Source organism: Ornithorhynchus anatinus, chromosome 16, assembly GCF_004115215.2.
Source record: "Ornithorhynchus anatinus isolate Pmale09 chromosome 16, mOrnAna1.pri.v4, whole genome shotgun sequence".
In the NCBI taxonomy this organism is placed as follows: domain Eukaryota; kingdom Metazoa; phylum Chordata; class Mammalia; order Monotremata; family Ornithorhynchidae; genus Ornithorhynchus; species Ornithorhynchus anatinus.
In genome coordinates, this window is record NC_041743.1 from 6,517,635 (window position 1) to 6,535,073 (window position 17,439).

The 17,439-nt window shown below is 41.2% G+C and overlaps 2 protein-coding genes across 5 annotated transcripts in view; both read left to right on the plus strand.

Annotated features, from left to right (window-relative positions):
* Positions 1–17,439, plus strand: part of RABGAP1L (RAB GTPase activating protein 1 like) — a 409,469-nt gene that overhangs the window by 147,922 nt on the left and 244,108 nt on the right. The window lies entirely within an intron of this gene.
* GPR52 (G protein-coupled receptor 52) lies at positions 6,502–11,528 on the plus strand. Its single transcript, XM_029080883.2, has one exon. The coding sequence runs from the start codon at positions 8,562–8,564 to the stop codon at positions 9,645–9,647; it is 1,086 nt and encodes a 361-aa protein (XP_028936716.1). The 5' UTR covers positions 6,502–8,561; the 3' UTR covers positions 9,648–11,528.

A 17,439-nucleotide genomic window follows, 5' to 3' on the forward strand; every position in this document is an offset into this window, starting at 1 on the left:
TAGTTAAAATCTGATCATGCCAAAGTGTTGTCATACAGTTTTAACAGACTTTTGCAAGAGGTGCTTGAGGGCTCAACTCTTCTCTCTGTGCCTTTTCACTCAGTCTGAGTGCTGGCATTACAGGCAGATAGTACTTATCAAGTGCTTCCTATGTGTCAAGCATTGCATTAAGCACTATGGTGGATACCAGATAGGTTGGACATAGTCACTCTCCTCCATGGGGCTCACAGTCTAAGTAAGAGAACGGTTCATGGGCATGGCTGATTTGAACCTTTTTGTTAGTGTACAATTAATTAGTGGAGAAATTGCATTTAGGCACAAATGTTGCTGGTGGATGTCTTATGGAGTTGTGTTAAAGAGTCTTCTTCATCCCTTTGAGAGACATTTATTATTGAGGACAGTCAAAAGCCTCAGAAGAAAGGAGAGCCCCCAAATTTTTATGCAGATAGTGAAATTATGTTTTGTTATAGTGTGAACAAAATAAATTTCTCCCATTTTAAAACTGTTTTTAAGAGCCTTTTACATATAGAATGCAGCAGTCACTGCTGACTGAACGAGGGTGGTGGATAGCAGTATTTTCCTAACTGGTAGACCTCAAAGTTTCCCAGAAACTTTTCTGGGAAAGAGGACTGATATAAGAGTGTAGAGATATAAGTTCACTGCTCTGTACAACACATATCCTGGCACTCGATAATTTTTTTATGATATTTGTTAAACGCTTAGTAGGTGCCAGGCACTGTACTAAGCACTGGGGTAGATACAGGCTAATCAGGTTGGAAATAGTCCCTGTTCCCCATGGGGCTCAGTCTTAATCCTCATTTTACACATGGGGTAACTGAGGTACCAAGAAGTGAAAGACTTTAAGCTCATTGCAGGCAGGGAATGTGACTATTAATAATAATAATAATGTTGGTATTTGTTAAGCGCTTACTATGTGCAGAGCACTGTTCTAAGCGCTGGGGTAAACACAGGGGAATCAGGTTGTCCCACGTGGGGCTCACAGTCTTAATCCCCATTTTACAGATGAGGAAACTGAGGCACAGAGAAGTTAAGTGACTTGCCCACAGTCACACAGCTGACAAGTGGCAGAGTTGGGATTCGAACTCATGAGCCCTGACTCCAAAGCCCGTGCTCTTTCCACTGCGCCACGACTATTGTTCTCTCCCAAGTGCTTAGTACAGTGCTCTGCGCACAGTAGGTGCTCAATAAATACGATTGAATGAATGAATGAAAATGATGTCCAGTGTCACACAGCAAAGTAGTGGAGCTGGGATTAGAACCCAGGTCCTTCAGACTCCCAGGCCCGTGCTGCACCCACTCTGCCACGCTGCTTCTCGTTCAGCAGGAACAATCAATTTCTTTGACCTAATTATACAATTTAACCCTTTTTCCTCTTCCACTAACAAATAGCTACACTGAAATGGAATGTCAGTTATCTCCAGGCCCCATCCTCCTGTAGAGGAAATATCTCTTTCATGATTAACAAAAGATATGCAATTCTTTCAAAGGTATTACTCAGCTGGTCAAATGGCATGAGCAGCCCGTGTCTGAAAATCATAGTTAGCTAGGGCAGCCAGAGATTGTTGTATAACTGGAATTTAAAGGTAAGTCTTTCCTCACTCTCAGCATCTCCTTCGGTATCTGGGGCTGTTGTGGCTGTGAGTACAGATGGAGGCCCAGGAGACGGGCATACCGTGACAGCGTGTAAGCAGCCACCATCTGAATGCATATCCTCTGCCCCTCAAAATCCGATGTCCCTTTATGACTGCAGTAGACCTTAGCTTCTTGATGGCAGAGTGCTTTGGTCATAGCCTGCTCTTTTGGAAATCCTCTTCCAAATTACACGATTAATTCTTAAAATCCAGCCAGATGATTTAGGGATGTTTCCCTGTAGGAGTCACAGAAGAACTGGATATGTTATTTGCCCAGGCCCTGAAAATTTCATTGTTTTGCTATACTGACAATAGCATAATGCATAAGCTCTAGCATTTGTTATATCCTACCACAGAACTGCTGTCATTTGTCCAGTAAGGAAAGACTTTTAACAGTTTTAAACTTCTAGGTGGTATGTGAAAGGAATAACATTTAACAGTTTAATTAGCTCAGATGGTTGATTTGCTACCTTGGCACTTGGATTTTGTATAAGATTGAATTCCTCATAGAGAAGTGCCCTGACAGCCTGCACTAAGTGGAATAAACACTTTTTGTGATCCCCAAAACACAAATATTACTCATGAAGCCTATATCCGGAATCGTGGGATAAGGAAGATGGCAAGATGAACAGAGAAATCCTTGATTTAGCTGTGTTAGGGAGGCCAAGCCATTTTCGTTATTTAGTTCCTTTAGCCACCTCTTCTTCTGGTCTTTTGATGATTGGTGATGATTGTTCAGCCTCTTCATCTGGGGAATTTCAGTATTTGGTAAGTCTTTCTCTTCACAGGGATCAGTGCTTAGTGTCCTCTCCATCTATTTAAGGCAAGAAAATGATGGAATTCCAGCCTAGTGCTCTATTTAAAGGATTTTCAGAGGGAACTAAAACATTGTACATTAATCGCAGTCATCTTGGAGTCCTGTCCCAAACACTGCCTTTCACCTCTGTCATGTGTTAAATGTTTCCCTGTGGTTGAAATAGTGCTTTTAGAGGGGCAGCCAAAAATAGTCATTCCTCAAGTTGCAACCTCCCCTTCCTTCCCTACTGTTCCTTCTGGACTGCTTGCTGAGCACGGTTCCTTGTTTCCCAGTTTCTACTCAGGGGTTACTTGAGCACTACAGCGTTCACATTCTCACCGATAGCTGCACTTGTGCTGTTACAAATCAGCTTTTAGGGCAACTCAGATAAGTTTGCCTTCAGCAGCATCGTACTTCTCCCTACTCAGAAATATAGGCAGGGTCTGCTAGTCGGTCTTCAGTAATTTTTCTAGCCAATGTTTTCCAAAGGCGAAGAGAGATTGTAATAAAAACGACACGGTATTCCTTTAATCTGCTTAAAAGATTGAGGTTCAAGCCCCAAATGAAGATCAATCAATAAATGGGATTTACTGAGCACTTGCTGTGTACTGTGTAGTAAGGGTTTGGGAGAGTATGGTACAGTAGAGGTGGCAGGCATGTTCACTGCCCACAATAAACAGAGATATAGAGTAACCTGTTCTCAGGGGGTTCTAGTGCGAATGGAAGACTGACACTTCCAGAACAGAAAGACCGGGGACAGGAGAAGCAAGGAAAAAATGAATGAGGTTTGGGAATATCAGAAAGGCCATGGGTTGAAGGTGACCTGATCGCACTTGTTGGAAACTATCTCTTGATAGGAGGGAGAGCTAGGGGAGCTTAGTAATGTTGAAGGATTCTGTTGCCTCTGTCCTACCCTCTTGTTTTTCCTAGAGAAGTCGGTACAATCATGGATTTAGGATTTTCCTCCTTTTCTGTTTTCCACTGTGAACATTAATTTTAGGCTCAAATCTCTGCGTATCATAATTTATTTTAGATTAAATATGCAAATCTGAAGCCTCCCCCCCATTGTTGAATTTCCTGTAAATAACTTTTGTCGCCACTGACTGAAGGAATGTGTAATTTAATTTCTCTTTTCAGTAGTGAAGTGTGTATTTTTGCAGAGTTTTGATAGGGTGGGTATATTCAAGTTGCTTTAGTTCATTTTGTTTTACATTCTTATTGCTTAGAAACTCAGGCTTGAAAATGTACTCTCCAACCAAAGACTAAATGATTTTTATATTCCCGCAATAAAAATTGTTCAGTTTCAAAATGGTACTATACAGGCTTGCTTTGGGACATCAAAAAAAAAAAATCAGAGCTGTGTTTCTCATTCATTCTAAAGGTTTTCTTCTGTCATGTTTTTTTTTTAAAACTATTAAGTAAGATTTCTGAAATGGATAGTTGAACAATGAATCCAGCAAAACATGTACTTCGAGTCGATAACCATCAGAGGAATCCACTCTCTTTCTTTTGGATTTGGAGTGTTTTTTAAGATACATTTCCAAAGCTGAAATCCTTTAGCAGGTCAGACATTAGTAAACCGAAGCATTTTTAGCACTAATGCTGAAGTCTTCTTCACTTTGGCTGCCAATTTTTCCAATTATCAGTTGGTAATCTGTACCAAAAATATGTTGAAAATATCTGTTAACCATTCCTATAAATCATTCAATCAGTCGTATTTATTGAGTGCTTACTATGTGCAGAGCACTATATTAAGCCCTCGGAAAAGTACAATGCCACACAATTAGCAGACGTTCCCTTCTCGTAACAAATTTACAGTCTAGAGAGGAGACAGACATTAATATGAATAAATAATTTATAATATATAATTTAAAGGTATGTATAAGTGCTTTGGGGTTGGGGTGGAGCAAATATCAGGTGTTCAAAGGTCACAGATTGAAGTGCATAGACAATGCAGAAGGGAGAGCAGGTCGGAGAAAAGAGGTTTCAATCGGGGAAGGCCTCTTGGAAGAGATGTGGCTGAAGCCACATCTAGTCACTCTAGTCAAGCGCTTAGTACATGCTCGGCACATAGGGCTCAATAAATACCATTGATTGATAGTCAAGCTTTGAAGATGGAGAGAGTGATGGTCTGGCATAAATGGAGGGGGAGGGAGTTCCAGACTAGGGGAATGACATGGGAAAAGGGTCGGTGGTGTGGGAGATGAGGCTGGGGCTGGTGCTAGAGGAGTGGGGTGTGCAGGCTGGGCTGTGGTAGGAGATTAGTGAGGTGAGATAGGGCGGGGTGAGCTAATTGAGTGCTTTAAAGCCAATGGTATGGAGTTTCTCTTTGATGCGGAGGTGGATGGGCAGTAATTGGAGGTTCTTGAGGAGTGGGAAGACATGAACTGAAGATTTTTGTAGGTAAGTGATTCGTGCGGAAGAATGAAGTATGGATTGGAGTGGGGAGAGACAGGAGGTCAGTGAGGAGGCAGATGTAGTAGTCAAGGTGGGATACGATAAGTTCTTAGATCAGCATGGTAGCAGTTTGGATGGAGAGGAAGGGGTGGATTTTAGCAATGTCCTGAAGGAAAAACTGACAGGATTCGGTGACAGATTGAATATGTGGGTGGAATGAGAGAGACAAATCAAGGACAACGCCAAGGTTACGGACTTGCGAGGTAGGGAGGGTGGTGGTGATGTCTGTAATAATGATGGGAAAGACAGGGTTTGGGTAGGAAGATGAGTTCAGTTTTGGATGTGTTTAATATGAGTCATTGGCAGGGCATCCAAGTAGACATGTCTTGAAGGCAGGAGGAAATGTGAGATTCCAGGGAAGGAGAGAGGTCAGGGCTGGAGATGCAGATTTGGTAATCATCAACATTCCTAATTTAGTCCCCAAAATAATCACGCTCGACTCCCTCCAGCATTTTTTTCAAAGCTTTGACTTGATAGAGCAGAATTGTTGAGGTCTCTAAACCTCATTGACTATTTTAGCCTCAGTTTCCTCCTCTCTCATTCATTGTTTTTATGTATAACACAAGGTCTGTGTGAAAAACCGATTTGACCCCTGTGCCTGCTTTGGGGGAGTTAATTTCAGGGTTTTAAATCCCTATGCTGTCGTGGGGACCAGTTTGATATTCAGCCATGCAGAGGACAAATTTTGGCCTTCTGGCTTTAGATTTAGTGAAGAGCATTTCCTTTTTACCTTTAAAGTCGCATATATACAGTTACAGAATTGGAGCTCAGAATTTGGTTTGGGGAAGTGCTAGGAGTTGGATAGGGGTGACTAAAGAAGCAGCGTGGCTCAGTGGAAAGAGCACGGGCTTTGGAGTCAGGGCTCATGAGTTCGAATCCCAGCTCTGCCACTTGTCGGCTGTGTGACTGTGGGCAAGTCACTTAACTTCTCTGTGCCTCAGTTCCCTCATCTGTAAAATGGGGATTAAGACTGTGAGCCCCACGTGGGACAACCTGATTCCTCTATGTCTACCCCAGCGCTTAGAACAGTGCTTGGCACATAGTAAGCGCTTAACAAATACCAACAAAAAAATAAATGATTCGAACTCCTTTTCATCAAAAATATTTCAAAGAAGAAAAAAAGCACCATCAGCCAGGGGTACGAAGGTTTGGCACTTAATTGTTTAATAATGAATAAGACTTTTCTGCCAATAAAGATTAGATTACTGCTGACTGGCTTCTTGAGCTAGTATCTGTTATAGTGACAGGGTAGTAGTTTCTCTGTGGGATTTAAAGGTGTTCCCTGCGCTGTTCTTCTAGCAGGTGTAAAATTGTGTGAAACCCTGCAAGGGGAGCACCTCTGGAAGTCCCTAAATGCTATTAATATATTATAAGGACTGGTCAGATCTATTGTCTTCATTTGTCATTCTTGATCGCAGCTTGCCGTGTAAGGCTATAAGCCTGCATGTGCCTGGCAACTGTTACCTAGTGACAGTTTCAGCTGCAGTAGCCATTGGCTGTGCTGTTGATTGGGGCAGAAGGACCGAGTCACCTTTCTGATGGTGAGTTCTTCTGCATCGGCTCAGGAGGAGGAGGAGGAGGAGACAGAGGGGGAGGAGGAGGTGGAGGAGGAGCAGGGGCTCAGGTGCAAGCAGTAAATCTGAAAGCGCGATTGTGAAGAATAGCGACAGCATCCTTGTAACTGCATCACAGTAAATCGGACTTTTGAATCAAGCAGCACAGCACAGCAGCTAAGAGTGGATGTAGGTGAGAAGCATCGCCTTATTCCGGTAACAAGAGAATCCCAAAAGTGATTATTTTGTGGTGGATGAAAGTGGCTACTGATAGAGGGATCGGACATCGAGGACTGTTCTGTGGATGTTATAAAAGCACAGCTCTCCCGTATGACTTGGCGATGCAGCTGAGAAAATAACTTTAAAAAGAATGCTTTCTGTCCAACTGCTGCATCCGAATGGGAGGAAATGTTTCTATTTCTAGTGCATAAAATTCCTTCAGAAGCCTCAGCAAGGACTGGCAAAAGGATCCCTGAGAAGGCAGTACTTTTGAAAGGACTTTCAGGAAATGTTAGCGTAATAGCCGAATGACCTTGGAAGCTTTTATATTTGGACTGCCTGATTCCATCCTTCCTGATCCCCAAGGTCTCAAACTCTAGGATTTCAATGGGTCTCGATGTTTTGGGAGCATTTTAAAACAAGACTATCTAGTAACCTCTCTAATGGCCCCTGAACTAATTGAGCATTTGCTCAAAATAGAGCACAGAAAGAGAAGAGCTGTTTTCTTAACATACGATTGCTTCATAACTGCAAATGTAACAAACGGGGTTCTTTCCCACTGTTGGAAAATTTAGTTGTCGAAGCGGTGATTTTGTGTGCTAATTACTAATGAAAATGGAAAATGTGTAGCAACTAGAAGATGAAGCCGAGTGAAAATAACTGAGTAGTAAACAAGGGCAGCATTTCTAGTCAAATCAGCATTTCGTTAGCTTCCCGGCAGAATGCAGACTGAAGTTTCTATTATTGTGCAGGGCTTTGGAAAGGATTCAGGTGTTGCTGCAAGGTGAGACAAGCCATTGATTGAGCCATGCACTTTATTGTTTCAGAACAGGGCATGGAAGGTGGCAGATCAGCAAAAGAAAATGATTTTTGGTACTCGATGCTTGAAACTGAATGCCCAGGATTTCTTTTTCCAGGTGGGAGAGAGCATTAAATTTTAGTGCTGCCATCGCTGTAACTGGAAATGACTAGAACTGGGAGAAATTGAATATTCACTTAAAACTCTACAAGTTCATCTTCTCATGGGTGTTAACCCCCTTGTACAGAACCGTCCTCCCTGGAGATGTGTATTCTCCTCTCTGAGAGCCACAGGAGAAACCTGGCCGTATTCCTTAGTCCTCTTCTCCCCCTAAATCCAGTTCAACATTCAGATTCAAGTGGTGCTGAACCTCTTGGAATTAACCTTGACAGGAATGTTTTTCTTACCTCTTTAACGAACGGATGGATCACGGCAACGAGAAAGGCAGCATCGTCCCCTGAACAGAGCCCAAAGGCACCGCCTGCTCCTATGAACTTTTTTCTAGATTTTCCAACCAAAAGCAGATGCCGAAGCTGTGAGATGTTCGTTATTTGAGTGGATCGAAAACATTAATTCACTTCTCATCGTCCTGGTCCTGGAAGCCTGATCTGTATTAAGACTTCTGTCCCTTTCTCATTCTTTCTAGTCTATCCCAAAGAAACTGCCTTTCTCAGGAGAATAAACAATTCACAGAAGCTTTCTTTTTCCCTCTTTTTAAGCCCCTTGGCAGTCAATTTTTTTTTCTTTTTTGGTTTTCATCTTCCATTGTGCAAGATAAAGAGTCTGTTTTCTCTAGAAGTGCCTTCCGTTTGTTAAAGGTGGTTGGAGAGCCCAGGAGGGAGCTAATCAGAGGCCTTTTTTCACCTGCTTCCTAACTTATTTTTCCCCAAAGCTGAGGTGTGTCACTGTTGCAATGAAGCTGATAAAGAGGCTCGAGCAGCTCTGAGAGTCAAATGTGAGTGACAGAAGCTCCGGCAGCCACTACCAAGACAGATTCTGAGACACCAAAGTGGAGAGTTTAACAGATGTTGGGCAGGTCACCTGCTTGCCGTAGCTCTGGCTGCAGGCTTCCCTAATTCCAAACCATGAATGAGTCTGGGTGGATTGAATGGAAGACTCTGAACATGAGTGGCAGTTTTATGAATAGGTCTGAGCATCACTCCTGCCCACTTGGATTTGGCCACTACAATGCCGTGGATGTCTGCATCCTTGAGACAGCCATCATCGTCCTGCTCACCTTCCTAATCATCGCCGGGAATTTAACGGTGATCTTCGTCTTTCACTGTGCGCCGCTTCTCCATCATTATACCACCAGCTACTTCATTCAGACCATGGCGTATGCTGACCTTTTCGTTGGAGTGAGCTGTTTGGTTCCTACTCTGTCGTTGCTGCACTATTCCACAGGTGTCCACGAATCCTTGACTTGCCAGGTTTTCGGATATATCATCTCCGTGCTGAAGAGTGTCTCCATGGCCTGTCTTGCCTGCATCAGCGTGGACCGCTACCTTGCCATCACCAAGCCTCTTTCCTACAATCAACTGGTTACGCCTTGTCGCTTGAGAATTTGTATTATTTTGATCTGGATCTACTCCTGCCTAATTTTCTTGCCTTCATTTTTCGGCTGGGGGAAACCCGGTTACCACGGTGACATTTTTGAGTGGTGTGCCACCTCTTGGCTCACCAATGCCTACTTTACGGGCTTTATCGTCTGCTTACTTTACGCTCCTGCTGCCTTTGTCATCTGCTTCACTTACTTCCACATTTTCAAAATCTGCCGGCAGCACACCAAAGAGATCAATGACCGGAGGGCCCGTTTTCCTAGCCATGAGGTGGATGCTGCCGGAGAGACTGGACACAGCCCAGACCGCCGTTACGCCATGGTTTTGTTTCGGATAACCAGTGTGTTCTACATGCTCTGGCTGCCCTACATCATATACTTTCTTCTAGAGAGCTCGCGCGTCCTGGAAAATCCCGCTCTTTCCTTCTTGACAACGTGGCTTGCTATAAGCAATAGTTTCTGCAACTGTGTGATATATAGTCTCTCTAACAGTGTTTTCAGGCTGGGCCTCCGAAGGCTGTCAGAGACTATATGCTCGTCATGTATGTGTTTAAAGGACCGGGAAATACGGGACCCTAAACCTAGGAAACGGGCTAATTCCTGCTCCATCTAAGGAAGGCTGCCCAGTTAACCCAGTGCAGTCTGACCGTGATTTGGGGAATAGTATTTGATACATCTGGAAATTTTGCCACAACGGAAATATTTACTTGAATAGTTGACGATGAGTCGAGATTTGGGACTGCAGGTCATTTTTTAAAATGGAAAAGGCAGCTATAGTGAAGGACCTATAGAGGATGCCCACGCAAGATCTTTATCATGTGAACGTAGTAATTCTCAAATTGACATAGGGGTTAGAGCAATTAAATAGCAAAGTTAAAAAAAAGTCAGTATCTCAAATCTTCCACAGGGCATGAAATTACTGGCACATTAAAGCAGGTTCCTCTGTGTGTGTGTGTGTGTGTGTGTGTGTGTCTTTCTCTCTCTCTCTCTCCTTCTCTCTCCCCTCCCCCCCACCCCGCCTTTTCTCTCTCTCTCTCGGAAGATCTTATATTTTTCCCTTTAAGAGACATGCTGCATATCATATATGTGGCAGAATATGTCCTTTTGCGTTAAATTGTACTTTTAAAATACAGTAGGCTACTATCTATAAACGGATCTGTTTAGAGGGTACAAAATAGATGTTTTAGATGAGTAATTAGACACACATCTTTGCTTGTGGTTTTTATACTATTCTCTGCTGCACAAATAGTTGCTGAAAACAAAAATGAGACAATGAGCTATTCATTTTTTAGGTAAAAGAGAAAAATGCTTCCCTCCCACCCCTCTCTCAAGACCTGCTGTATTTTTATCCATTTTTCATGCCCTGAAGTCTTTGGTTCCTTAGTCCAGAAGTGTCTTAGCTGAAGAGGTAACTTACTGTACAAGGGTATCACAATTCTCAATAATCGCTTCCTTCCAAAAAAAGCCACCTGGCTTTGGTAGGGGGATTGCATTCAACATGTTCCAGTGGCTTATAGAACCTTTTCTTTTCTGGGACCTTTGAAATTAGTCCCTGTTTCCAAAATGTCCTTTTTGCTGTACTAAAGCTTTGTTTCTTTTTCATTAAGGCCAATACTACTAATGCAAATACAAGAGACACACATAGCAGTGAGGCATCACTTTTAATGCTAGCTGATTTTTTTTTCTTTTTAAATGAAATACTAACCCTTTTATGTTGGCTCTACATAGCTTTCTATTGTAGCCGCCAGTCCATTGTGTGTAAACCTAGCTTGCACATAGTGTATTTTTTAAAACAAAATGTAAATTATATTATGTGGTCTGTGCCTAATGTTTTCATAGTTCATTGAATAGATCAATGGTATTTTAAGTCTGCAGGATTGAAAAAAATACACAAAAACACAAAAAACTTGCTTTAAGAGAAAAATACTTTCTGTGCAGTTGTTAAATAGATATTTATTAGACAAAACTGTGTTCTTGGACGAGGTGAGAAGACAATTTACTTAATTATCAAGTACAGGTAAGAGCTTCAGTATTTCCCTTTGTAATGATCTGCTTTCAGATTCAGAGATTAATCAAATTTATTTTGTAAGTGCACTACATGGGTTTGTGTAATACAGAGTTGTGTCAGGGGTTCAGATGCAGCATGGTGGGTTTATTGGGGTAGGTATATGAGCAAAGAATCATTTAAATCTTACTTTTGGCTCAAGTTGCCAGTTTCTCAGATGGTTTTATAAGTGACTAGTTCTGGAGCATTTGTCCTGTTAACAGCTGCACTATGATTTCCTTGTTTTACCAAAATGCATTTAATGAAATGTGCCTATGACTCTTCAAACTGGAAGCCAACCATGTTTGCACACCAGTGGTTTGACTTCAACGGTCCTTTTAAAATGAACTCGTTATTTTGTTAAGGTTGTTCTGAACCCCGGTTTGTTTTTAAACATGTAAGAAAGATGAAAATAAAGAGAATAAAATAGTATTCTATGTATCAAAACCAGACTTGGCTTCACTTTCATGGTTACAGTGTATTTAGAACGAAGGTCTCCTTATGCAGGATTAGGAATTTTGTTGCATCTCATTTTCTTTTACTCTCATGCATTATGTGTATGGGGGGAACTCATTAGGGTAATCCTGTGGGGTTTGGTTTAGCTGGCACATAACCACATCTGCTAGTTCTGGTGTAGAAAATGGAATCTTCAACATCCAGACCATTATTTGGCCTGAGGAGTTAGTCTTGGCCAGATTTCCCTGCTCTCAGACCTGAAGATTAGCTTCCCGCTTCATCCCCACTGCATCTACTTCCTGTAATATATATGTCCTTCCTATCTACTCCCCACAAAGAAACCCTAACATCTTGATAATTTCCTTTCTGTTAGTATTCCCCAGTCTATTTTTCTATTCCTGCAACTTTCCCTGACCTCCAGGATTATGATCTCCCGCTTCTTCCCTCAATTCAATAATAACCAGGCCTTCATCGGGCAAGCCAAGGCCACCTGGGCCAGAGTCACACCTAGGCACTAGGATAAGGAATTCTCTCTGTAATAGGTCCTATTCATTTTGATGTCCATTATTTCTCTTGAATTGGCCTCTTTGAACTTTTTTTTTTTAACCCGCAAATAAAACTCCTGTAGATCGGTGGAGAGAGCAGAAGTGAGAGACCTTGACTATTGGTTGTTGTTAACATGCTTGATAGCTTAGGGCAAAGTACTTAACTTCTCTTCACTAGTTCTGAATATGTATTTATGCCGCAAAGAGATAAAATTCTATGTATCCGATGAATGCTGCTTTTATGGAGGGACTTCTTTATTAATTATTGACCCCAACTCTCCCAGTGGCTTTGAATTCCCCCGAAGTAGCAAGCCAGAAACTGAGATAGCAAACTAGACACTTAACTCTTTCAGATCACTGGGGACAATTTAGTGCATTGCTATCTGTCCACCTTGTGCCTTCACTGTAGCATTGCATTAATTGAAGTGGTCTGAAAGGTTCACTGCTCACCCCAAAGTGCCAAACTTGCCACCATGACCTGGGAAAATTTAGTCCACTATTACTGTAATTATTATTAAACTGTATCTTATTAACTGGTTTGGGGGTGAATAATGTCCACCATGTAGAAATAGCAGAGAATCCTGTACTATGCTATCTTTGTTCACTTAGTGCTGCTTCTGAGGAATGAAGCGAGTGTAAATTCACCTGAATATAGTGTTCCTCACAACTCAAGGCAGCGTATTTGAATACAAGTTTTCATCACACACTGGATTTTCCTAGTCACATTGTGAAATATGTGTAATCACCTTGATTTTGATTCAAAAAGATTCAAATTTTCACAGTTTATATACTGTTAACACCTGATAAAACCCATAAGGGCTAATACAGGATCCCTTGCCTTCAGAGTAGTTACCCATTGTGGGATTCCAACAGAATAAATAGTAACTAAAGTTAAGAGATAATCTCTTGATTTTACATGCAGACAATTGAAGGCATCCATGCTCTCTTCTTAGGAGTTAAAAATTAAAAGGTATTATATGTATAGCTAAGTTATAATTAAGGTTCATTTATCATGTCAACTTTGCATCACCTAATATTTGCTGCTCAGTTTCAAAGGGCATTTTGTTTGTTTCGATGTACATTTGTAAGGTAAGAATTCTGTAAAAATCTGCGTACAGGGCTTTCTCCAACAAGAACCACATAATAGCAATGTGTTGTGTTTGTTTCGGAAAAGAAAGAAGCAATGCATTTTAGGGGCGGTAAGGTCGGAATTTGTCTTTGGGGAAATATTCCATTTTGATTGGAATTACCTTACAGAGTTTGGTGCATAATTATAAAAATATCTATGAAGCTAACCCAATTTGTATGTAGCAAATATGGGAATTTGCCTGATTAATATTATGCCACCAAAAATGATAATGTGTAGTTCCTGTAGACAAACATAAATATAATTCAATTAGGCTACCTTCTGTTTTTTGACATCAACTTGAATATTCATTTATTACTATTATTTTTTCCATTTTAGTTATGTGTGAACTTTTAAAAATGTAAAAATTTTAACCCATTAGTAAAAGAAGACTGGGATTGAAACTAAAATTCAGAAAGACGACTGTGATTGAAACTAAAATTCAATGTATTGCTTTCTTCAGATACTTTGTTATACCCATAAACCAACCAAATGGGAATTTGATTTTCCTCAAAAATTAATTTTAGCTGTCAAAATTTGAGTCTGAGTTATCTAGGAAATGGGAGAATTTTCAGAAGTTTTTAAAGATAGCAATTTCCTCATATAGACCCATGTTGTTCTTTGCTTTGGAAAGTACGCTTCATAATGCTTCTCTTGATTTTTATGGAATTGTCCCTTACCGTTCCTTAGATTGAGATTTTAAACTGTTGTAGTTTAAACAACATGGTAACAAATTAAAAATTTTAATATTTGTTCCAGGTACAGAGGTATTGAGGGAAATCTCCAGGATTGTATTTGCTTGTTTTTTTCAAGGATAAATGTTGAGCCTCACACATTGGAAGTCATGTGATCTCTCTGGGCCAGTACCCCCATGCCAGCCACTCTTCCCCCCCCCCCCAAATACACTGAGAAGCAGCTTGGCTTAGTGGAAAGAGCACAGGCTTGGCAGTCAGAGGTCATGGGTTCTAATCCTGGCTCCACCACTTGTCAGTTGGGTGACTTTGTGCAAGTCACAACTTCTCTGTGCTCAGTTACCTCATCTGTAAAATGGGGATTAAGACTGTGAGCCCCAAGTGGGAGAACGTGATCACCTTGTGTCTACTCCAGGGCTAAGAACAGTGCATGGCACATAGTGAGCGCTTAAGAAATACGATTATTGTTATTATATCACACCCAATCACACACACACCTTTAGTAGAGAAACTATCTCTACATCTCTACATTTGGGTTTCAGACAGGCATACAGAGTGCTATTTTTGCCTTTTTCCTGCTGTTGGCAGTATATTGCTTGGGTTTGGATTGCTTGGGTTTGGAAGCCCATAGGGGTGTTTGTAACAGGCCGCATGACCCAGTTCAAGACCGTGTCTTCCACATTTGAAAAGTGTCCAGTAGTTCACGTCCTTCTGCCTCCAAGCAGATTCTTAACTAACTAGTTTGTTTAATTTCCCTTTGGAATTTTTTAAGAAGTAAACCAGGAACATGGAAGAAGTATTCATTAATGGAAAGTTTTAATTGAACTGCATCTAAACCCACATTAATTTATCACGGCAAACCGTGATATGCTTTTCTAAATCCATTATGGAGAAACAGCCAACATGAACACCATGTGTGCACATAATTAATGTTAAGCAGATAGGGCCAAATCTAAGCTCCATCTCAATTCTCACTGTTTTTGATGAGAGCATCAGGCTTCCAAGTTGGGAATTGGGTTCACTGAACTGACTTGTAGCGTTTTCTCGAATGGCAAGATTTAAACTGATGGCGATTGAATCGTGGTTGGATTAGAAGCCTGCAGGCAGGATGCTTGGCCCCCTTCTTATCCCTATTAAATAGCCGTAGTTTCCAATTAAGGCGGCATTCTCTGGTGAGCTCAGCTAAGAATTAGGAATTAAAAGTTCTGGATTCCTAAGCCTGGCCCTACCAATTACTTCTAATGAGCTCTCGCTAAGTGCTTTCCCTCTCTATTGCTCAGTCCCTTCATCTGTAAAATGGGGAGAATAATGACTTGCTTCAGGCAATTGGAGAGTGCTTTGGGAACAAATTTCCATTTTAGAATGTCATAACTAAGGGGTTTTATGTTTATGTAACACCTTTCAAGTGATGATTTTTGAGAATTTGGGAAATTCACTAATGGGGAAGAAAGTGTCAATGTTTGGGAAGTGGAGATACTTGAAAAATGAGTTTTAATTTTCTGTCTTTGGGCCATTAAACTAATTAATGGTGGAAGGAATAAGAGTGCCCAGGTGATATGTACTAAGAGTATTACCCATCGAAAAGTAGGTAATGAGTGATATTTTATAGGCAGACAATTGGTAATCCAGTACAGCCGCAATTTAACTAGCAAATGCTGAGGACTAAATATTAGAGATGGTGAAAATACATTTGTTGTACGTTATATGGTGTGATAGTAATTTTGCATCACTTAAAATTGACTTGTGTTTTTATGGGATAAAGGAATTTAATTTCTAATTCTTAAAATGAGTTATTAATTTACCGAATTTATTAGTAGGTTTGTTAGCTGGATTATACAGCATAACATCAATTTGAACAGCTAATAACTGTCAGTATTGCACTAGCTCCTATTCAACATGTTTAGAAATCACGTCAATGACCAGTGAGTTTTTCCCACGGCCTTACTTTTGTAATGGATCCTTCATGTGGATTAATTTCATGATCAGGTGGATGATCAGAACAGATCCTTTTGGGATATGACTTGATTAATTTTTCATTTTAAGTCTATGACTATGCAAGGTATTAAACTATGATAGTTCTTTTTAAACATTTAACAGAAACGATGTATACTCCAGGCCCTCTCCAACCTAAAAAAAAAACAACTTTCTCAAATATGCGCTACCTCTTTGCCACATAAATGTTCATTGCTCCACTGATAGAGTTTTGTCCTACGTGTAGGCTCTGTTGCAAAACTGTTTCATGGCATCCCAATTTTTGCAAAGCCTCCACTCAAGTAGAGCAAGCCCATAGCTGCCAGGCTGGTCTGTCCGCTGCTGTCTGTTACCTTCTATGTCACATTATTTGAAACCGAAACGTTGGCACTGACCTCCCTGCTGGCACAGTCCTGCTTTCAGTTCACTGCCCATTAGCTCTTTGGGTATCATGCTGTCATCCATTCTTCTCAGATATCCTGCCCGGTGAAGACACACACTGCTATGAGTACCGCCCCGGTGCCAGTAAGCCAATTGTGTTCCAGTACTTTGTGGTTGGCAAAAACACCACAGGAACCTTCTGAAATTGTCTATCACCTCCGAAGAGGTCTTTCACCAGAAAAATCAGCTAAAATGAGAAGGTTTGGGCCTTTGCTCCAACTGTGAATAGTAATGATTATAATGATGATCGTTCGGGTATTTGTTACCATCTTACGATGTGCCAGGTGCAGTGCCAAGTGTGATCCATATGGGGCTCACGGGCCAAGAGGTAGGAGGACAAGAAAGTGAGGCATGGAGAAGTTAAGTGACTTGCCCAAGGTCACACAGCAGGCAAGTGATGGAGTTGGGATCAGAACCCATTTATCCTGATTCTGTCCCGCACTCTTGCCGGTAGGCAGTGCTGCTTCTCCAACTGCATATTCAGTTGTGAAAAGTGGTAGAGCCCCTGGGTCTTATCACACTCCTCCAGAAATCTTCAAGCGAGGAGATCTAATTCTCAGACATCTGCGTGAGTTCTTTCTCAGAATTGAAAATGCCACAGCACTGTAAAGGATTTCAAACATGCTGTAATGATCACCGTCTTCAAGAAAAAAGGTAAGAGAGCTGACTGGAAACTACAGATTTGTGTCTCTGCTTTTCACTGCCTGCAAGGAATCTTCCTGGATAAGCTACAAGGTGGATCTGTTATAAAATCTGTAACCAGGTAGAGGATTGCCTGTCCTTTGAGGGTGGCCCAGCACTTTTATAGTAGAAGTGGCAGATCCACTGTGAGAGAAATGGGAGTGAATGAGTTTAAAAGAAAAACAAAAACTGCCATTTTTTTTCCAGTCACTCTATAGAAGACGTACTTCAAAAACACAACCAAAGACCATCTCAAGTGATGTCATATCTGTGAGCAAACGTGAAACAGCAACAGATGCAGACCAGTCTAGCAAACATCAATGTATTCGTTTATTCATTCAGTCGTATTTATTGAGTGCGTATTGTGTGCAGAGCTCTGTAGTAAGCACTTGGGAAAGTACAACACAACAATAAACAGTGACATTCCCTGCCCACAGTGATCTTCCAGT